Source organism: Mytilus californianus, unplaced genomic scaffold, assembly GCF_021869535.1.
Source record: "Mytilus californianus isolate M0D057914Y unplaced genomic scaffold, xbMytCali1.0.p SCAF_4, whole genome shotgun sequence".
In the NCBI taxonomy this organism is placed as follows: domain Eukaryota; kingdom Metazoa; phylum Mollusca; class Bivalvia; order Mytilida; family Mytilidae; genus Mytilus; species Mytilus californianus.
Genome location: NW_026262690.1, coordinates 62,314,734 through 62,338,924, shown reverse-complemented (window position 1 = coordinate 62,338,924; position 24,191 = coordinate 62,314,734). Strand labels below are relative to the sequence as shown.

The following is a 24,191-nucleotide window of genomic DNA, read 5'->3' as shown; positions in this document are numbered from 1 at the left end:
TTATTGTAATATCATATGGAAAAGAGCAAGTGCACATTAAATAACTGAAAATAAGTTAAGATATATCAGAAAAATTTCTTTAAAAAAATTAAAACACAAAAACAACTTGAATATTTAGAAAAAGGGGGTCCATTCCCGAAGCGAAACTGATAACTGAACATGTATGCCTTTAAATGCACTGTCACAATCTGATTAAAATTCAGACCTATATTAACTCGCGTGCTCATATGAGGATAACGCGATGAATTGTTATTGAATTTCTGTTTTATGTTTCCAATGTCCCAACGAACAAGGAAATTCAAACTAAGAAAAGAAATCCAACTAAACGTAAAGTAAAAATGAAGGCATGCTTGACATATTGAACCCAATTATGGCTGTATTGTTTTGATACCGATTCTGCATGTTGATAGCGGAAAAGGAGACCCACAAAATATAATGGCCATCGCTCATGCAAGGACTAACAAGGATAATGTCTGGCTACGAAACGTGACATTTTGCTCCTATCTTATACAAGAAATCAAATTTAGATGTCGGAATCACTTTTTAAGCACTTTCAGATCAATCTAATGAACACTCTATTTTTCTTCAACGAGCAAGTAGAATCAAATTCACTATGTTAAGGGCAATTTTTTTTTTCAAAGTTTTTTAAAGTGTTTTTGTTGCAAAAAAAAACCCAAACAAACAAAAGCAGAAACAATGTTTAGTAGTCATCCAAATTTTACAATGTAGTTTGTAAAAATAAATGATTTGTATTAGAATATTGTGCTTTAAAATTTTAATATTTATGTTTCTAAAGATGTTTAAGATGATTTTATAGAAAAAATATTAAACTGTTATTCATCGCCTCATTCCAGTTATTATGCATAATTCCTGACATTTTTTCTAGTAATTATACATAATTCCTTCAAATTTTAGTGATTATATATAATCACTAAAGTTACCAGTGATTATGTATAATCCCTTTAGTTACCAGTGATTATACATACTCCCTGAAAATTTTAAGGATTATACATAATCCCTAATTATACAGATTTACTAAAACATATACACACAGACACACTAAATCTGGTGTTTTTTGGCATTACTTACCTTGAGCATATGATGGTTGTAAGAAGATCCCTATCAACACCACCAGTGGAAGCACCATCTTTGTAGTGCAAACCATTTTGTCAGACTATCAAAACTGACAATTTCTGACCGTCTTTCTTTGGCAGCACTTTAACCTAAAAAGTAGTAATACATACATTCATATACGTATTTTATAATACATAGAAATATTTTGATAACCTAAAATTGTCTTGCAATGTTGAAATGAACATAAACTTTAATTCAGATAAAGACGAGATTATTTTGTGCATAAATGAGCACTTTATATTTTATAAACGTCCCAATTTTTTGGCTTATGTATGAGTGACTAAAATTGATTCGTGACATGTGGGTATCGGAAAAAGTCGGACGAATCAGTTAAAGAGGGGATTATTTTACGTATAATTGAGCCTTTTATATGATATAAACGTCCCAATTTTTGGCTTGTGTATGAGTGATTAAAACTGATTCGTACATTGTTATTCAGTGCTGTAAAATAAATTATATTGAAATCCTACTCCGTTTATCTGTCATACTCTATTCAACAACGCCCACCGTTACTTTCAGAACCAGTTCTATGGGGCGTTAAATGTCCGCAAACATGTTAAACGTATAAACTTTGAAGTTCGAATGGAAGGTATAAGCACTTACGAAAATACAAATAATGAAAATACCCCAAAGGTCAATACATTAGGAATTCGTCACTTATTATGATTGCAGATTGTTAAGATGACTGTTAACCTGTTTTTTTTGGGGGGGTTTTTTGTTTTAAAGAAGAGCGAACAAAATTATAATACCATTTTTTTTGTCGCGACTTATAATCAGTTCAAAGCCTTAGCTTAATGGATTTACCAGTTTTGCCATTCGAATGAAAATAAATATATTGATTAAAGTTGTATACACATCTTTTTCCCAATCGTTAAGGTCACATGGTTTGCCAATATTAAACTAAAGACGTAACATGGAGAGAATAGAGAGGAAAAATAAGTGTGTGGCATGTATACTCCTCCATACATTAGTACATTATGTACGGTTAAAAGCCATAGTTTGACCCTGGGGCTAGATTTAAAATGAAAGCAAGCACTTTATTTAATTATTGGACACATTCAATATATAGTAGTAAATAAAGTATCAATAAATGTCTGTGTCATTTTAGACCAGTAAGTGATAACTATGATATCATACAATGAACACTAGATATTTAAACTGCAATGATTTTAGTGAATTAACATAGTTGCACGATATCAAAAAAGAATAAAACTTGTTAAGTATACATTATTAAGGTACGATGAAGCTAATATTTCCGCTTGTATTGGCTGTTGATGAATTCTTCTATTTTTCTTTAGTGTTGTTTGATAAAATAGGTGAATAATTATTTGTAGTAAACCCGTATTACAAAATTAACCTGTTCTTATTGATCTGTTTGAATAAAGGGAATGTTAAACTCGATGTGGAAGACACTACATCATATTTTACACTAAATTGCGACACAGCTATTTAAAGAGCTTCTTTTTCACGCAGACAGTGGATCAATTGACAGCAAACTATCAACTTCCGATCAAAATTAACCTAATTTTAATTTTGTAGAAAGTTATTTGCTTCTGAATTTGAAATTGTAAACACATCCATACAAATTACATGCTACAACCAGTCATTATTTCCTTGTGTCGTTTGGGTGCTGTATCATTGATGTTTAGCTAACATATCTGTTTCTTCATAATCACTTAATCTGAACCATATATATAAATACATGATAAGACCATGTGGTAAGATTGCCAATTAGACAACTCTCCACCAGAGACCAAATGAAGTAGAAATTAACAACTATAGGTCACAGTACGGCATTTAACTATGAGTTAACCCACAGGGCATAATAAGCTTCAAAAACGCCCCGAAATGACAAATGTTTAAATAATTCGAGAAAACTAAAGGCCTGACTTATGTACAAAACAATAAACGAAAAGCAAATGAGATGTACAGCAACAAACGACAACCACCGAATTATAGGCTCTTGATTACATATGCACAGCTATTAGGTAGTCTTATTTCAGCAACATCAGAAAATGTTTATTTTGAATTGTTTCAAATGTGTTTTGTTTCAGTCCAATAAACCGTGATACGGGTAATTTGGGTCACAAATTGCGTTGCGTTTGCTACAATATATTATAACCGAATCAAACAGACACGGTTTCCAGTTTCTTAGTTTCTGAAAGTAGTGATCAAAATTATAAAGCGTTGGACTAATGTAATGAAAGTTTTCACTTTGAAATAAAACTGGACTCTTTAGAGTTGAACTTGACTTGAAAAAACGCATGTGTATGCATGAAGATTACCAATGACACTCATGGTTAGAATCAGTACTTAGTGTAATTCAAGGTGTGGCTATTATTTCAAATTCGTCTTTCTATTTCTACTACAACAAAGTCCTATTCACAAACCTATTCAATTTTCAATTATGACCAGCTTTAATCGTTTAAATGAAAGACAATTCGTATAAATAGTTATCTCAACATTTTTATTTCTGATTATCCGAAAATTAGCGCAACGCTGGCCATTTAATCTCCCTGCGCAGTAAAGTAATCTTCTGTTTCTACTACGACAAAGTCATGTATACAAACTTAATATTCAATTTCGACCAAATAAAAAAAATCAATTAAAATTAAACTTAATTAAATTACAGATATTTCGTACACGTACATGTAATAATACGAAACATTTTATCTCATCGAGAAATTTTCTTTAAATCACCTCGGACATGTATTCTTAACTTTCATATTAAAAAAATAAGAAATGTTCCTGACATTTCTATCGGACAATATAAGGGACACCGATATTAAATGAAACAAGAAATACTTACCATTACCCATTTATAATTCATATTATGTTTAGGCAGAATGCATATTTTTATATACAATTTTCATAGAAATTACAAATATACAACAATGACGCTCTACACTATATAAACATTACAGTATTTGTGTTAAAAGCAACATTTCTTTCACGTAGTAATTAGACTCCGATGATTCTTTTTTTTAAAGAACTCGTAGTTGTTCATTGTTATATTTTTATCAACATGACGATCCTTGCAACAACAGGAAAGTTGGTACTGATTTTGCGAATTCTGGCCTCACTCGATTTTAAATAAATTTAAAACGGGACAAAAAATGCTTTACTGTTTCTGCATACAGTTCATGTATTTATTTCCATCACTGATATTTGTCACGTTGAATTTTCTTTGACATATCATTAAGGATTCTCGAAATTCAACGTCAACACAAAAATATTATTAGTCCGAGTGTTAATGAAAATCTATGGTACTTAACGAATTGAAAGGTATAAGAGTAACTAAAAATCCGAATATGGTTTTCTTTGATTCCTCCGTCTGTTTTGAAATAAAGGAGATCCAGTGTAAGCTCCAGTGAAACGACATGATTTATGTCTTTAGCAGTTAATAAAGCTTTAGAGAAAAAAAGGTTTAGCATTGCATTCAATACCAGAAATTCCATTTTTAAGGTAATTTAATCCGGTTTTCATTCATTCATGTTGTCAAGTTTTATTTGTTACTGCCTTGGTTCTATAATCAAGTTTGCCTTTTTATTTTTTTTTATGGATTCCGAGATATATTGGGTCAAAAGATAAAAAATAGTACTCATGTTTGGCTTTATTTTTGCAACGTGAAGCAAAATGCTGAGTACGGGTCTTGGTGTGTCTATGGATTTCGAGATATATTGGGTCAAAAGATCAAACATACTTATGTATGGCTTTTTTGCTGCGTGAAGTAAAATACTGAGTACGGCGTAGGTTTTGAGTATTTCAGCAACAAAATACAAAATCAGGAACAACCAGCTTGTCCACAATATACCTTTGCATTTACTTATATTCAGCCTTACATCTCTTTAAAAACACTTGCCGTAAAACATCTTCGATTTGCTGATATATTTAAAAATCAAAAGTTTCTAGCCAGTAACACATCGTTCGTGTTAAGTGTAGTTTTCCGCTAATGGAGACAATAAGAAATCTAAATCCCGTTTAATCAGAATGGCCGCGAGCACGAATAAATTTGAAGTTAATGATAAATTCTTTTTGTTTATAACAATTCCTACTCAGATTGTTTTTTTTTTAAATACTTAATGTTGAAATACATGCAGCATATAAAGGCAAGCCTTCACAGACACTCCCATCTCATGCAGTTAATACCTGATACCAAAACATTACACAACTCAGAAACTAGTATACCTTGTTTATGATATAACAGAGGTTGGATGTACATAATCAGTCTTCATTGAATTTTAATCGGTTCCGTTATTTGGAGGTTCTACTCTGTTTTCTTCTGATGTAATGAGATTTAAATATACATATTGAATGACAGAGTTCAAATAAATTTAATTGATTTGTCAGCATTCTGGTCAGTGAAACTAAAATAGAGCAAATTTATTGAGCCGGAACAAAATTTTAAATGTCTATTAAATCCTAAAAACCGGTTTTCCTTCCTTTCAACAAATATTTCCAATATCAAATATTTGTAGAATTATTGAAATAATATGCTGTTAAATTGAACTTGATAATTGAATGGTTGCTTTCTTACAAACAAAATTATATTCGATTACGATTAATATTTTTTTTTAAACTGCTTCACAGATGCATATTCGATTATATTCATCACACTAAGCACAAATTTGATCAAGTAAGAAAAATGGCTGATTACTTGTTATATATATATGCAGCACACTTTAAATTATACTTCACATAAAGAAGACAGTCCAAAGTTGTTACACCAAGTTTTGCTGATATTGGTATTGCTTAAGTCTATGATTTTTGTTTTGCTCGCGCAAAGCCGAATTACAATAGTACTTGTACTGTTTATTGGCTGTGTGCATTTTATCTTATCTAGCAAGTTCCCTTTATACCACTGGCAAAGGCCATTAAACAGACATAAGTTAATTGTGTAATATGCATATTTTCTACCTTTGTGTCATAAAATCGTACGGTTTTATATTTTTTTTTACAAAGCCAACGATACATCTCCCCTTTTTATATATGGTAACAGACATATAATACAATACAATTGAATTATGTCTCTGATGGTAATGGTTGAAGTTTGTAGTTTTAACTGTATGCAATGCTTTTACTACAAAATTATATAGCCAACTTACAAAATGCACCAGCCTAAAATATTGAAACAAAGTGAGATAGCATCTTCACTTTTTAAGACCCCTTTCCAGTGTTGTCCGACAGATGGAGTGTCATTGAATTTTTATTTTAAGGATTCGTAGATCTCAGATTTTCAAAGACTATAATAATTGTCTAGCGGTAATCAATAGCCCACTAATTGTTTTAAATGTAAAAAATATAATTCCGTTAATAAAAATAATGGTTGTATAAATTTAGACAAAACTTACCGGTTAGATCTAGCTGACTACCTCCCGATGACTGTGAATTTAAATACCTGATCCTGAAAGTGACTATATACACGCCCACTATACCTTCACCAAACAATGTGTCAAATGACAATATATAGATCTAGATCCAATACTAGTTTTCAAAAGAAACTTTAATGTAGTGGTTATAAGGTATTTCAACTTCGTTTTAAATCTAAGGATTATTTATTTCGTAATGTTTTTAAATGCTCTTGCGGAAAGATTTACGTAATGCTAGTTCTGATCCTATATTTAGTGTAATTATGTCCTTTATTTGGTGATTATACAAGCTATATTTAATTATTCTCCATTCAATGAATCTCCGTTTTGAAATATTGTTGAAAGAAAAAATCTCTATTTGAATAGAACCAAAATGAGTTAAGAAAGAAGCTTCTTAAAATTGCATGAGTTTCCGTGTAATGTTATATAACCTCAATTGACGATTTAGAGACGTGATCTTTCTGTTACTTGTATGGTTGATAGATATTTCACTTTGAAACTGGACCAATAAGTAAAGACAAAATCATAAACTAACAAAAGAATTGTCCTAACAGTTGTAAGGTTTTTTTCCGTGACCTTTGACCTTGGTCCCAACTTGTAGATTATCAGGTTCCATCAGAAAACAGACTTACCGAGACTATATGAACTCTATTCAATAACATAAAAACTGAAAATGACAATGAAAACTAAGTCAATAAAAACTGAGATGAAGTCTGATATGCTAGCTAAGCTGCTTGAATGAGCATGTCCTTGTTTCAAGATATTGGCTACATTAATCATGCTGAGTCAGTGAAAAATGTCACATCCAAAAAAAGAGTAAATAACTCAGTTAGTCGTGGGCACGGTTAATCAAGTCGTTATGATGACCATACAACTTAAAATGGTCCGAATTTTCGACTAACTACCTATCGACAGGACTCTTGATTTTAGACCATGTGTAAAAAAGTAGATCTTTATTATTGTCTGTTTCAGTCTATAACAGTTTGCGAGTTAAAGCGATAACCTTTGAAATTCACGTTTTTATTGATACTCCATATGTCACCTAGCTTAGATGAATCTGGGACATAATATATAATAGTCCCAGGATGAATGGTTTCTAGAGTTTTCGAGTTACAAAACAAAAGCAAAAAGCATTTATAAACAATATTACCCCATAGGCAATAACTGAAATACTAGTCATCAGACTATTTCGGATATTATATATATATATATTATATACTGGGGCAACATAACATACAAATTTATTTGAGTGTGGATTAATCATGCAGTACAAAGATTAATCCAATTACACAAATACAATTATAGATTGCCTAACCAATTTTAACACACTATTTAGTATGTTAATATTAAAATGTTTAAAATATTTACAAAGCGTTAAAAAAGAATACGCAATATTTCGCTTGACAAAGTAGCTTCATCGGGCATGCATCTATGAAATCGGAAGCAGATAACATGGCAACTGTTGCAGCTCATTGTACATTTAATTCTGCTGCGTAAAAAACTTGATGACGTTCAAGATTTTTATTTAAGTTACGAAATTTGTTGTTTTAAAACATGGTAAGTTTATGTATATATTACGGGTTTTTTAGACCGATGAATTAACAGGCCGAAGTTAGAGAACAATAAGGCGATATATTTAAAAACCGAACAATTACAACAAACAGCAACGGCCGTTCATAAAAAAATTTCAAATAAGCAGAAATTCCGTCCAAAAATTGCAATTTACAGCTCCATCTAAAATGGGATAGTCCAAATCTATTAACAAAACAAGCACAACCTCTTTTGAGGGTAACATACAGTATCAAAGTAAATCCGCACAACTGAGTGAAATAAATTTTGTTAAAAACAATCAGTCATCTAGAGGAAATTAAAAGATATTGAAATTGATCGGTGAAAAAAAATCTAATATAACAACATGCCCATCCGAGAAGAAAGGTTGAAGTACATAAAAGTAGAAAGGTTGAAGTACATAAAAGTAGAAAGGTTGAAGTACATAAAAGGGAGATGGGTTGGTCTATTCCAAAGGTTCTAGGGAAAAATAATGAAGGGTGTCATAGGGCATGGCTATATATAGGTATTGTAGAGGAGATATATGTGCATCGTTTGCACAAGGTTTCCAGAGGCGCTATGCTCCAAAATATGAATATGGAACTAGGGCTCGAAATTTGTAAAATTACGTATTACGTTAAAATGTTAACATGTTAACAATTGGCCAACCATTGATATATATTTAAGTATACATTTCTAGAGCATATATAAGATAATAGGAGCAGAACTATGAAATGAGTTATTATAACCATTCCAGCCCATGTTATTGAATGATATTTCCTTTTCATATTTTTTTGCTGAACAATTGATAAAAATTCATTTTCCTATACATAGTCTAAGATTTTTCGATTTGATCAGCCTCGAGGGTTCAATCCACGGTCGGGTCAAATCAAAGACTTCAAATTAGTAATCTGCTTCTCCGATAAATACGCGGCATTTGGGAGTAAGAGCAAAGACTAATAGGTTCGAAGTTAGAATAATGAGTTCGTGACTGAGGATTACACGTCTTCCTGTGGATTGGTACCTTGTGAACTAGCACGTTAAAATCCGACTCAGAGTGTTGGTCTATATTCATATCACGTTTTAAAACATGTGTTCGCCCTGATATGCATGTAAAAGTTGCCACTGGAAATTAAGCATCAATGATCCATCCTCATCTTCATCGTTTTTGATATGCAAAAACTTATCGATGTGGCACTAATTCTCATTTTGCATATGGTACTTCTCACCTGAAAACTGGTCTTTTCAAGATCCAAAATATTTTTAAACTTCAAAATAAAGTTTATGTTTAACCAACTTGATAAAAAAATGAACTTTGTTTCTGAATCTTGTATATTTTCAAAATGAAATGTTTATTTTTATATAAATACCCACATTCACAACTGTCAAGTCTAAATTGAAAACAACGTTCAAACCTATGATTGCGTTGGATAAAAACCGCAATTTTTATACGTGTGCATGCAAAACAAATTTCTTGGTAGAGGGGTCTAAATACAGCACAAACAGCATTTTCCAAAAAACCAAAAAAGTGAAAAAGTATATTTTAACAAAACGCATTTGACTAGCCGGTCGAACAACTGATGTTCTTAAACCCTGCTGACTTCGATTGGCGATTGCCAAATAAACGAATCACCAGGTGTAACAAAAAGGATCGTATTATATAAATACCAACATTCTATATCATTAGAAAATATACCTTTGTTACAAATAAAGCATCATCCAATAAATCACATTCCATCTTTTTCTACTCGAAACAATATGTCAGCATTGAAGATGAATTGGTGTTTAACGTCACGTGGTTAAAATTACATGAATATCTAATTGTGATATGAATATGAACCCTGTTTTCGAACCCTAGATCGACATGTTTAGCTGGATTTTAAATGTGAAAGTACATAAGGTAGGAAGACTCCCAAATGTCGCGTGCTTAGTTGGGAACTTGAGCAGCAAACACAAATTTTCAAGTCTTTGATTTGACTCGACCGGGTATCGACGACCTCTCTTACACAATACAAGTACGCTACCACGAGACCACTACGGAGATGTGTCAGCATTGACAACACAACTAAAGAATAAAAAGGGAATTAATCTTCCAAGTTCTATAAATAAAACTGCTAAATGACAGAATTTTAATTAACACCTTAATATATAACCATTATTACACTGCATGTCATATATACATCAAACAAGTTTATTGTATGGTATATAAAGTGCCCAGAAAATCAACCTAACAATGTTAGAGCAGATTTGATTATTTTACTTCCTCCCCGACAGGGGCTGGAACCTGTACTTTTCACTTCTCACTTTTACGACAACACTGCCTAGTAATGCGCAGACGCCTTATCAGGCTCCTCTAACTTTAGCTGATAAGATAAAATATCAGCTATCGTTTTGGGAGGTGTTACCTTCTCGTACGTATCAAACAAGGACATCTAATCGCAATACATGAAGTATTTTTAAGTGTACAGGAATGATCATCTTCAGTATAATAACAGGATGCTATCCTATTTTTAGAAGCATACAATCGCTATGAATTTATAATGAGTTACATAATGAGTTATATCTATTAACACATTCTATTATATCTTTTGCAACAGAGATATTCGTAAACCTTTTCATCTGATTTTCCCAAACGTATAGTATTGAAGACTACAACAAAATCATTTCAGACGGCAATTTTAAGTCTAATATTTCATATGCACAACACCTGATATAGCAATTTGTTTTTTGAATTGTTGTCTCCCTCTATTCAACTATTTTATTCAAAACACATGCACAACGTGCTTGTAAGTGCTTTCAATTTTGTGTGTTGATATTTGTTCATAACATATGTTTATGCCTTTAAGTTATGTATATAACCAGTAACATGTTTTTATTTTAATTTCTCACACTGGACATCAGAAATAAATAGCCGAATACATGAATTCAATGCGACAATTCAACCATACAAGTAGAAATTTAAGTATATACTCTATATATTTATTTAACCTTTAAATATTGAAAATAGTCAATCTAATTGTATATGCATGGCTAGTTTCATCCCGTATAAGTTCTAAAAGGCCATTCAACAATTCTATTCGGATGCCCTTCGATATGAACAAAAATACTGTTGTTTTCGTTTTCCTTTTATTTCGTTTTACCATCTATTTTTTCTTTATTTTTTGTTCTTTTTTTATAGGCGATGAAAAAAGTATGCAAAGTGAGTAGAAGATACTTGTATGGTATATTCTGAGATCCTACCGTATTCAATGTATGAGCAATAACAAATTTGAAGGAATTCATAAAAAAAATTAATGCATATTCTAAGTCAGTTGGTTTCAGGTGGAGAGTTGTCTCATTGGCAATCATACCACATCTTCTTATTTTTTTTTATATATATGATGTTTTTGTCTGTGTCCTTGTTTCAAAAGGTAGAAAAGGACACCTCCACCTGAAAAACACACTATATTTCAATAACATGCAGGTACAAGATTTCTTTACAATAATCAATGTTGTTTTTCAAGTTGTATTTTAATTCAATTTAGAATAAAAACAAATTATTTTTGTTTAAAAAAAAATCAAATTTGCTAATATCAACGTTTTTTTTCCAAAATCAGCCAACTGATAGTTCATCATCGGGAGATATATTCTAACCTGGAACAGTGGTGTAACAGCATAATATAAACATAATGCCAATTTCTTTTGTATATGTTCCACTCCAGGAGTAAAACTCAGAAATTTGTTGAAAAATATCTTACAGAGTCCGAATTATAATACTCTCAAAACAGTTAGCTGTACTTCTTTATTTTGTCCATTATTAAAGACTGAATATTGCCCTCTATATGTCGTTTGGTTTTCTTTGTCGCTGGGTTGTTTTCTCATTGACGTATACTCACATGGCATTTATCAATATAAATATGAATGGCAATCGACAACGTAGATCGATTGGATTAGTTTCTATCAAGATAAATATTAATATACATTTTTATGTTATAAGATGTCGGTGGTTGTCTTGTTGTCATATATCTATGTTAGTCCTTTTATTTTGCTTTAGTTGATTCTTTGGGAAGAGATGTAACAGACTGTGTTGTTCCTCCTCATACGTCTACTAAATCATTACGATTTGTATTGTATAAAGACAATAAGTTTCTTAAAACAGCTTTACGTAAAGACAAAACGATACAAATGATATAAATAGAGATCAATCTAATAACAGTAATGCTGTGTCGGATAGAAATCGACCTTATACAAATGAATATCAATACATCTGTTACCTATTTCGGGTTGAAAAAATCTCTATGGAAAGTCTGTAACTCCTTGAAAATTGGATTGTTATAAAAAAACAAACAGACCAATATTCATCTTTTATTTCGTATTTGAATGTTCCAAAATTAATCAAAGTCTTATACATCTACATGTATACGTGCAGTGATTTATTATTTATTGATATTGGACATCGATTAGAGAAACTACAATCGATTGGACGTCGTTTTGACAATACATGACGTCACATTGGACGTCGATTAGAGGATCAAAATATTGGACACTGATTTGAGAATGTGACGTCAGATTTGGACGTCGATTTGAGGAACGGACGTCGATTTGAGTCTAACATATATAAAAATATATAAAGTATCGATGAATCTAGACATGATGAACAGAATTAGGGAACAGTTCTTATCACAATTTTATGAACATTATTGTACATATTTACAGAGTATATCAAAAGCCCATTACGTACGCTCACTGTGATATAAATTCCAGGCTAAACGGACTTGTGACATTTGAGCTAGCTTTTTGGATATTTAGTGCTGTATTTAATGGACATGATATTTTTATATTGTGCAATTTTGATACCATATAAATTTGTTAATCTGCTTTAAATTGATTTCTGTCGCTAAAATGGGCAATGATAAATTCACTTTTCGATAAAATGGCGGTAAACTGGGTTCTACTCTAGTGCTAAAACGTCCAATTATTTTCGCTAAAATGTCATATTAATGCGCCAAATTGTCATCCGCTGTGGTGGGCGACGACCTGCTAACATAAAACATGATTTCATACAGAGTTAAGCTATAGATATATTAAATTAAACAGCCTTTGGCAAAGTTGTATGAATTGGTCAATAATTCAAACGATAATCATGGACTAAATATAAAGTAGTACATTATTACATGATATTTAATCCAAAAGAACAATATCATATGAGTAAAGGGCTTGGTCTTGTCAACTTCATACCACCAGAACATATTTTAAAGGAAAATTGGATGTTACTTATGTTATACATACCTAAATTTTCATACCTTTCAAATTTTATGGACATTTTGGTTAAACTCCAACCTACGTTTCACAAAATATCTTACCACTCAATTGATCGTAAGTCTTGAAAACTTCAGTATATCTAGTCGTACGATTTTTGTGAAACGCAGACCAGATCATTCCTTATATAAGACATGCAAAATATCTTTCAAAAGTAAATTTTATTCTATTTTTTTTTCTGCATGGATGCAAGAAACCTTCCTTATTTTTCGCGTATACTTTTTTCGCACATGGCCATTAGAGCCGACTTTGCGGCAATTATTTTTCTATTTATATATTAGATTATATCATATTGGTATTATTTTAATAGGTCCTTCTAAACGAATTGTATTTTGTAAAAAAACAGTATATTCACATGGGGCTTGTTTATCGAAGGTGTCTTAGAATCTGCCCTGGGACATGATTTAAGATGGACTTAGGACTGTAATAATACATGTCTGAGCAAGCATATCGAAGTTCTCATAGGATTTTCTGACCTAACCGCAATCCTAAGTGGTTTACTACAAGTAATTAGCACCAAAAAAACTAAATGCATAAAAATTAACCAATGAATATAATAATGATATTTAAAGAATGATAAAATAATATCAATAATATCAATAATATTATTAAAATGATTATAAATAGACTTATATAATGATTGTTCATATTTAAACTTTTACGAAACAACACTAAAATATCAAGTTACGTTTTTGTATAAAAAAAGTAGCTAAGTTGTCACAGTTTATACATCACATAGTTCAAAGCTAAATCTCGTGCATCTTTTAAATAAATACAGTCCGCGTCTTTGGCGTAGGACCGGCGGTCTTCGGTAAAAAAAATGATCAGATCGAAGTGGCACATTTGTGTATTACAGCGTATTAAGTGGCACAAATTTGATATGACATAGTCCAAGTTTGTTTCATTATATAATTTAAATTCAGCATAGCTTCCCTAGAAGTTAAGATTTAAAATTACGGTTTAAATTTCCTGTGACCATATATTTTGGTCAACACCTGAAGTTTGAAGACACATTTTGCGAGTAAAAATAAGTTCAATCCGTAATTTTTGAGTTGATCAATGTACTAGACTCAAGCTGGCAGCCACTTTCAGCAGCCAATCAAGATAGCAGCCACTTTTTTTTTCCAGCAGCCAATTTTGATTATATGTCTAAAAACCAAAAAAATGTATAAGACTCAAACGTTTCAAATATCTCAAAATCTTAGTTAAATGTAATTTAACAGCGGAATTTGACAATTTCACTGCTTGTAGTCATTCTCAAAGGATTTCAGTCCGTTTTAAATACCAATAATGATAGCAGTCACTTTTTTTGTTGGCAGTTGTAAGGAATCGTGTTATATACATGTATATAATTCCAACCAATTTGGAATGAATAAACAAGATGCAATGCACGATAGAAAAGTTACATACATGCTTTCCATATCCCAAATATCAAGTATTTTTGCTGAAATCATTTTTAATATTTATTTTTGTACATATGAAATGAAAACACTTTGATATACTTGTAATGGTTATCCATATTTTAATGTGAACAAGTATTTTCACAAAACTCCTGCGTGGACTATTTTGTACGGCATGCGTCATTACCAACTCATTGAATTAAAACTGAAATTTTCCTTGTCAAAGGTGCCAGTACATATAATTGACATATAACTAAAACTGTGGTTAGACGGGCCCGGATCCCAGAAAAATATTTAAGCGGGGAATAACCTAGGTCAACACCTTAAAAATGAGCTAGGTCTGGTTCGGAACTTTGCCGTAGGGAGTTGCCGAGGAGTACCGAAAGCATGTGTAGTTTATACGAAAAGTACGTATAGGGAAAACTTTGAACCCCTGTGGTGGCCAGACGTATTTTTTCCTATAACAACAACTTTGAAAATCTACAAATACCGAATGGGCCTAACTCCCAAAAAAACCTTCCAGTGGGTCCTTCCCTAAGTTATTACCTTTCATTTGAGCCATGTCTGGTAGCGAACTTTGCCGTACGAAGCTGGCGAGGCTTACCGAAAGAGTGTAAGGTGGAGACGTATTTTTTTCTATAACAACAACTTTGAAAATCTACAAATACCGAATGGGCCTAACTCCCAAAAAAACCTTCCAGTGGGTCCTTCCCTAAGTTTCGTACGGCAAAGTTCGCTACCGGACATGGCTCAGATGAAAGGTAATAACTTAGGGAAGGGCCGCATGCAATTTTTTTTGGGAGTTAGGCCCATTCGGTATTTGTAGATTTGGTATTTAAAACGGACTGAAATCCTTTGAGAATGACTACAAGCAGTGAAATTATCAAATTCCGCTGTTAAATTACATTTAACTAAGATTTTGAGATATTTGAAACGTTTGAGTCTTAACATTTTTTTGGTTTTTAGACATATCATCAAAATTGGCTGCTGGAAAAAAGTGGCATCTTGATTGGCTGCTAAAAGTGGCTGCCAGCTTGAGTCTAGTGATCAATGTGTCTCTTATGTTTCTTAAGAATGTTCACTTAAAAACAATTTAGTTTTTATTCATGAATAAACCTACATTTTCAAATAAATAAATTTGGTGTATTTACTGTCTTCTGATTGGTTAAAAGTATTACCTTTATTTTCAATGTTGTCAATTTTTATGGCGACACGCCCACTCTGACGGTTGTGTATTCATACGCCAACATGTGTGTACGTTGTTATTGTTAATATAAATAATATAGAAAGCTCTTTGAGCCTTATTTTTGATAGAAATTTATTTATAATGAATGACAATAATTTATTTTGAATTTATTGAACCATAAAATTAATTTTTGACTCTTCACATTTTACATAATCCGCTTCGCAGATTATTCAATGTGAAGAGTCAAAAAATAATTTTATAGTTCAATAAATTCAAAATAAATAACAGTCATTCATTAAAGAGATGGGCTTCACTTTTTTTTGAAAGAAAAATCCCCAAATATGATAATCACTTGATATCCATTGTTGGTCAAACCGGGGTCAGCTTTCCGACTGGAGTAGTTATACTATTTAGGTACTGCTAAAATATGCAAAAGTATATGACCAAAAGCAGGAATCCTAACTTTGCACTTTACAGATGCCGAGTATAAATCCTTATTGTTCAGTAAAGTTGCCAATGATGCGACTTAAAGTCTTAAAAAGAGGGTTTGAGAAACAAATTACGAATCATAAAATATATCCTAAAGTTAGGACTGAACTGAAAAATGCAACTGATCACCACAATGTTCAACTATGCTCTTTCTACCTCAATTTCACAAGAAACCTTACACTTTTTTTGTTATTAAAACATTCAGTAAATGTACAACTACTAATATTTCTGTTATACAACTGTTAAGGAACGTTTTGAGTTAATAACAGTGACGCCTAATTCTGGAGTGTACACAATTCTGTCGAATTTATGGATAAGCAATATGTCTTTGAGTGCATGTTGACTGTTATCATTTGTCTACTCAATAAACGACACAACAAAAAATAATATTAAACAGGAATTTTTCTTTTTAAATCCCGTTCTTGCAATGAATCTTGGTGTTTCTTTATCTGTTGTAGTTTTTTTTATAATAAGAGTTACATTAAATATATGGCAAGCCGTTTTTATATTTATTCACTTTCAAGATATCTTATTAAGTTAAATCAGATATCTTTATAATCAAATAAGATATCTTATAAATGAATTGAGATATCTTGATAATTAAATAAGATATCTTATTAAACTGGTTATAAAGATATTTTATTTAACATATAAGATATCTTATTTAGTTAATAAGATATCTTATTTAGTTAATAAGATATCTTATTTAGTTTAAAAGATATCTTATTAAGTTTATAAGATATCTTATAAGCTATATAAGATATCTTTTATATAGTTTCTTATAAAGATATCTTATAAATTTAATAAGATATCTTTAAAACTAAATAAGATATCTTATTAACTATATAAGATATCTTCCTTTCTTTTTAAGACTTGAAATAAAGTATCCCTTTATGTTGGAAAAAAGATTGACCAATCATAAAATCAATAGCAATTCAGATCGAGATTGCTAATTTGTATCTGTATCTGTATTATAGATTCTGCCAGTGTAGGCACACCTCCAATGGAGTAGAATAAAAAATTAAGTGTCCTTCACCACTCACTTGACAATAATATATCATGAAAAATGACTTTTGTTTCGCCACCGTTATGTAAAATTAATATTTAATTTCACAATAAAAAGAGAAAATTATCTTTCATTTTAATTCGCATGCACCCATATAATAACCAAAATTTCTAATTGGTTAACAACGGTCTATTTGATTTTATTATAACTGATGATACCTGTGGATATTCCAACCCTGATCATCCGCATTATGTCAAAATAATTACTGTGCACTTTAGCTTTATTTCAATACTTGTTTTCTCCATTTTTGTTATCAATTAAGCCTTAAATTTTATTGGCAAACATTTATTCACGGCTGTATTAAATGGAAGGGCTTGTTGTTGACATACAAATTACTAAAAATGGGGGGGGGGGGGGGGGGGGGGGGGGAGTTAGTTATAATTGTTTATTGTTTTGTAGATTCTTATTTGATATATGAAATATATATAAGATATTTTATTTAGTTTATCAGATATCTTATTTAATATATATGATATCTTATTTGATATATTAGATATCTTATTTAATAATTAAGATATCTTATTTAATAAATGAGATATCTTATTTAATATATAAGATATCTTATTTAATATATAAGATATCTTATTTAATATATAAGATATCTTATTTAATAATTAAGATATCTCATTTAATAAATGAGATATCTTATTTAATATATAAGATATCTTATTTAATAATTAAGATATCTTATTTAATAAATGAGATATATTATTTAATAATAAAGATATCTTATTTAATGAATGAGATATCTTATTTAATATATAAGATATCTTAATTACTGTAAAAGATATTTTATTTAAAATGAAATATATCTATATAAGTCTCACTTAAAATGTATTGCCAATCTCATTTCAATCTGTTTTCTGTTTATCTAGAAATAAGAATTTACGAAATTATTATCAAGAATTAAAATATTTTATGAAATTCCAGTTGTTTTTTGGGTTTTTTTTTGGGGGGGGGGGGGGGATTTCTTTGATAAATTCAAAATGTTCTTCCTTTCAGAATTCGGCAGCCAGAAACAGTAACAGGAATGAGACTTAGTTCACAAACTGACATGATACAAAAACTAGGGGATGTTTCAACTTCTTTAAAGAAGTCACTTGTGCTGGCATGGTCATATGTGATCTACATTTTTTATGAACATACTTTACATACTTTTAACCATACCTTTCTTTTATTCTATCCAAATATGACAAAAAACGTTTTGTAAGCTTACGGTTATTATATTTTGATGGTGTTTTTCATCACGATCTTTCCTTGATCATCACTTGCATCAAAGTCAACAGATTTTATATACAGTAACTGGGTTTTTTTTTAGATAATATGTCATATTTCAAATAGCTTGAAAAAAAACCAAATCACAAAAATACAGAACTCCGAGGAAAATTCAAAACGGAAAGTCCCTAATCAAATGGCAACATCAAAAGCTCAAACACATCAAACATAAACTATACAAGAGAGCTCAAGAACCATACTTTAGGACGCCAAAAAATCGTTTTTATTCTGATTGCAAAAGTTAATATACACTTTTTGAAACAGCTAACGTGTCTGTAACGCGATTAATCTCAAGGCCAAGAATTAATTCAGGTCGCAGTTTGTCATTTCTAATAGTATTATTACACCCATATGCTTTCTGGATATTAACATCTCGAATATTTATTAATAACCGACTCTTCTCAACTGCCATTTTGAAAGTGCGATCACATGATCTATTTACTGCCTCGTAGTTCAAGAGGGAGCGTTCATTGTTGAATTATTTAATAATGCTTTTTTAAATAAGATATCTTATATAGTTAATAAGATATCTGATAAACTAAATAAGATATATTATTAACTAAATAAGATATCTGATAAATCATTCATATGAGATATCTTGTATAACTAATAAGATATCTTATATAGTTAATAAGATATCTTATAAAGTAAATAAGATATCTTATATACTTTTAAAGATATCTTATAAACTATACAAGATATCTCATAAAGTATTTGTTTAAAAGATATCGTTAAAAAGATATAAGATATCTTATAAACTTTACAAGATATCTTTAAAAGTTAATAAGATATCTTATAAAATAAATAAGATATCTTATTAGATTCAAATTAAATAAGATATCTTATAAACATTAGAAGATATCTTATATACTTTATAAGATATCTTATTTTCTTTATAAGATATCTTGAAATTGAATAAATATAAAAACGGCTTGCCATATAAATACACTTAGTCATGCAAACGAATAGAACAGTCACTGGTTTTTTTTTCTATATACAATTTACGTAAATGTGATATGATTGTTGACAGGGTTAAACATGTGTGTAAGCGCCCAACCCCCTTTTAAATTGAGACAGTGGTATAATAACACAAATTTTGAAAAATCTGTAAAAATCTTGTTCAAAGGGCTTGACTCATAAAACTCAAGCACAATACAACTAACAAAATGACAAAAGTACCAACATATTTTAAGAGAAGTCATAAGCAGATTGATAAAAGTTTGTCAAAGTCTGAATGCAAATGTATTTGCTATAATTCAGATAAAGCCTTCTATTGTAATGAACAAGTAAGATATACGCGCTAGAACTGTGATGATATGTGATGAGATGTGTTGAGATGATTAGAGCTATGAATTTTCTCCTGGAAAACTATTTCTAAAATTTATTTTCGTTTCGCCATTAACATTTATCGACAAGTTAATTGTAGGCATTTCTATGGTCATCAATTGCGACTGTTTAATAGCAGATTTGTTCCTGTCATTAAATCTAATAGTAACAGCAATAACTGTTCGTTTGTCACACGGGAAACTGTATACTGAAATATATGAAAAAAGAGACGATTTTTCGTTCCTTATTGTTATTTTTTTTGACGGTGATGTTCCCTTACCACCTTCTAACAGTGGTTGTATTTCCCAATTGGTCTGAAGTGAGGTTCCAGATTTAAGATTACCTGGGTTTGAAAAATGATTAAATCATATATTTCATTAGCACAAATTGCTTTTAACATTCACCAACGTAAATATAAAGATGTGTTTCGTAAGTTTGGCTAGACCAGTAGAAATCTTATCAAAAATTGGAATATCACATCCTAACTTTTCTGATGATACGGTTAATAGAGCCCATACATTAAGATATGGATCATATAAACTTCTTGTTTTCTTTTTAAATAACTAATTCTTAAATGTTATCAAAAAGAGGCGAAAGATATCAAAGTGATATTCAAACTCATAAGTCGAAAACAAACTGACAATCCCATGGCAAAAAAAACTGAAAACGACCAAAATAACAAACAACAGTATACACAACACAAAACACTTAGGGCTGAGCAAACCCGGTGATAAGTCTATTTTGGTAGGTCACATTCGAGGTAAAGAGGACAGGATTGTGGTTACGACAATTGGAACATATCTGTTGTCATCTGTGAAAAGATATTCCATAACGGTCAACCAACTCATAAGATCGTCCGTAAAATTTTCGAAGGATTAAATTCAACTTCACACCTTCTAACGCTTGGTTTAATAACTTCCTTGTCAGCAGTAACCCTTTATCAAGGAAATCATCATAAAAAATGCAAGCTATGGAAAATCATATCAATTCGGAGATATAAAATCCATGTGCAGGTGCTAGATGTAAGTCAAGATATGAGGCATATTCAACTATATCTGTTGTATCCTTTTTTCAATGTCGATGGGATAGAAGCGTTCAAAAATTCAAATTCTTAATTATATTTAGTGAGAGAACATCATCTATAAAGCGAGCTTCTTTTCATTCTTCGTAAGCTCCAATATGAAGTTTCTCTTATGAATAAAGGAACAAGTCGACAAGAAGAGGAACACAGTTTGTTCCCATCCTACGTTGGCCACTCGTTTTTTATGAAACAAAGCAGGACCAATTCTTTCAATTTGCCTTTTACTATTAGTTTGGAATGGGGAGTACGAGTGTAAAGGATTAAAAAGTCAAATGTGTTAATACTATTGCAAGCGGAAAGAGACTAAGATTGTATGTACTTTAACAGATCTTTTGAATTTTTTAGTATCTACATTTAGCATTGTAGTAAGATCCTTAAATATTATCAATTATCGGTCATCTTACGGCCTTCGACGGTAAGAAAAACCCTTACCGTATAGTCCGCTATAAAAAAAACAAAATGAAAAATGTGAAACAATTCAAACGAGAAAACTTACCCCCTAATTTATAAGAATACAATTTACGAAAAAGAAAAATGACAGACATGAACCAAAGGTAACCACTGAATTACAGGCACCTGACTTGAGACAGGCACATAAAAAAATGTGTCGGAGTTTGTAAGCGCTCCCCTAACCTTGTGCAATGCAAAAAAAAAAGTGAACAGTATCGACAGGATGTAGCATCATGAGTATATACTCATAACTGTACGTATATAGCAAAATACATGTGGTTATGATTTGATTTTTCAAAAAAAAAAATCGATGTTAGTATCGATAAACCGACCTTTTAATATTTCACTACGAGATTTAAGAATAAGTTTATTTAAAGGATCAACAAGCTTACACTAATCAAATCTAAGTTTACGGACTGTATAAAAACATCACAGTAAACAAGATTTCATATCCCGATTTCAATAAGAATTTTGTATGTACAGCCAAACTCCCTAACCAAATCCTTGTATTTGTAAAAGAATTTAGTAAAGAATTGTGGCAACGAAATCCTGGACTTGATAATTTATCAGTTATACATAAATCACACTCATTGAAATGTAAACCGCGACTACAACACGGACATAGCGAACAAGTTATAAAATATACACACCGTAAATAGGGACAAAGGAACATCACGTCCAAAAAAGGAAAATTAACAATAGGGAACGAAAAATTGTCTCTTTTGCAGTAATATGTAGTAATATGTGTAAATAGTTTCCCGTGTGAAACAGAAGCATTCAAATCTAGAAAAGGACAAATATTGCTGTCTGTATAAAATTTATTTAAAGTAAGATCATATGGGAAAATATCATCAAGGTAACGGTAAGTGTTTTTAAATCTATCAATTGAATGTAACTTAGACGGATTTTTGCTGAGTTTGACCATAGCAATACATGAAAAGGTCTGATATTTTAGGGGCGCGATTGGTGTCCATAGGAAGACTTACAATCTGTTTGTTAAAACCAGTAAAATCCCTTGGATAACTTATCGCAATATAGCAATATTGACAGACACTTCTTGATGATTTAGCGCAAAAAGCAGTTGTTATTGTGACAGTAAGTATCGTTGCATTTTCTATCAAATGGGATTTTGACAGATCTTTATTCAAATGATCCATAACAGTACCATTACAAATCTGATTATAAGGTGGTGTCCATTGGAATACCTGTAACTTTCGATAAACATTATTGTCGAAACATGCATAGATATTTTAACAAATCCAAGCATCCAAGCACAGTTCCAGTAAGTATAAAGATACATAAAATGATATCAGGAATTTCTAAAAAATATTGGAACGTTCAACAGTCAATACCAATCACCGACACCCGACTCCTCTGAAAAAAATAGACGCATAAACAAGGACAAACAACCCCCCTTTTGTTTGCCTATCTAGACCATGTTTCGTAAAAATAAAGCTTACGTTGCAGATTCGTCCTTTTTTGCCTCACTGTGACTGAAGACTTTACATTGTTAGACCAAATTTATTGGCAATCATATTTTTTTTATTTGATTGAATAAGAAAACTTCTTTTTGATCAGAATGTGTGTAAGAATAGCGCAAAGAGTCGAAAAGTCATAACCGTTAATGAAAGGATCATTAAAAGCACGAAATTTATCTAAAACATCCAAAAACTTTTTTATACTCCAGAAATATTTTTTTCATATGCTTTATTACAAATTGTAATAATATTTTTTTTTAAAGTAGTCAGGGAACTGGTCAAAGGGAGGGACAGAAAGATAAATGATGAAGCCGAAATTGAAAACGAAATTTGAAGGGTATTTTATGAAGTTCCGGCTACTTCAGTGATCTTCAAATGTCCAGAGGATGCCTTACGTTGAAATCCGATTATTATATGATTTACAAGTGTTTAACTCTGCCTATAAACGCTTTCAGAGTACTTGAAGTTTATTTCATTAACCCAACTTGTAATTTCTAAATTATTTTCGAAAAGTTTTCTCCAAATATCCACAATATTCATACATTTACGTTTATTGAAATCAAGTGATTTTTTTAATAATATTCTTCCGATTACATAATATTTCAATAGGATTAAATACCATCTTTAATAACCTGGACGCACTCTTTTCAATTTATTTTCGATGGCGGACGATATTTTGGTCCTTTTTTCAGAAAGTTTATTACCTCTCGGGTCGAACAATGTTGCAGTTCCCTGTTATAACATGGTCACATGGATCTTATCTTTCACAGCCGTTTCATTTTGAAAAGGAATTATTTCCTGTTCTATTTAAAGTCTGATGTAACAGACGTATATTTTACTTTAAATGTCTAATGTGCGAAATAATTAAGAACTAGATCTATGTTATATTAAATTTAATAAGGAAGTACACAATTAAGGACGATTATGTCATTAATTATAATAGATAAGCTACTAAAATTTGGTTATGCATTTAATTGTGGAAAATTCCTTTTATGTAAACGACATTGTATAGCTGCCAAATTCATGCCCACAGTATTGATTCAAACTTTGAAATTTTATTTAATATATACTGTAACGTATAAATTCGGAAC

At 30.9% G+C, this 24,191-nt stretch overlaps 1 protein-coding gene across 13 annotated transcripts in view; it reads right to left on the bottom strand.

Annotated features, from left to right (window-relative positions):
- The window catches only part of LOC127698596 (hemicentin-1-like), a 213,465-nt gene that overhangs the window by 116,589 nt on the left and 72,685 nt on the right, over window positions 1-24,191 (bottom strand). For 12 of the 13 annotated variants that reach the window (XM_052202111.1, XM_052202112.1, XM_052202114.1 and 9 more), the window contains exons 1-2: window positions 6,486-6,568; window positions 1,090-1,223 (exon numbers count right to left, since the gene is read on the bottom strand). The exons of the other annotated variant lie outside the window; for it this stretch is intronic. In XM_052202111.1, coding sequence (XP_052058071.1) covers window positions 1,090-1,165 — 76 coding nt within the window. In that variant the 5' untranslated portion in view covers window positions 1,166-1,223; window positions 6,486-6,568. Of the gene's footprint in view, window positions 1-1,089; window positions 1,224-6,485; window positions 6,569-24,191 lie in introns of those variants that run through there. 13 annotated transcript variants of the gene reach the window in all.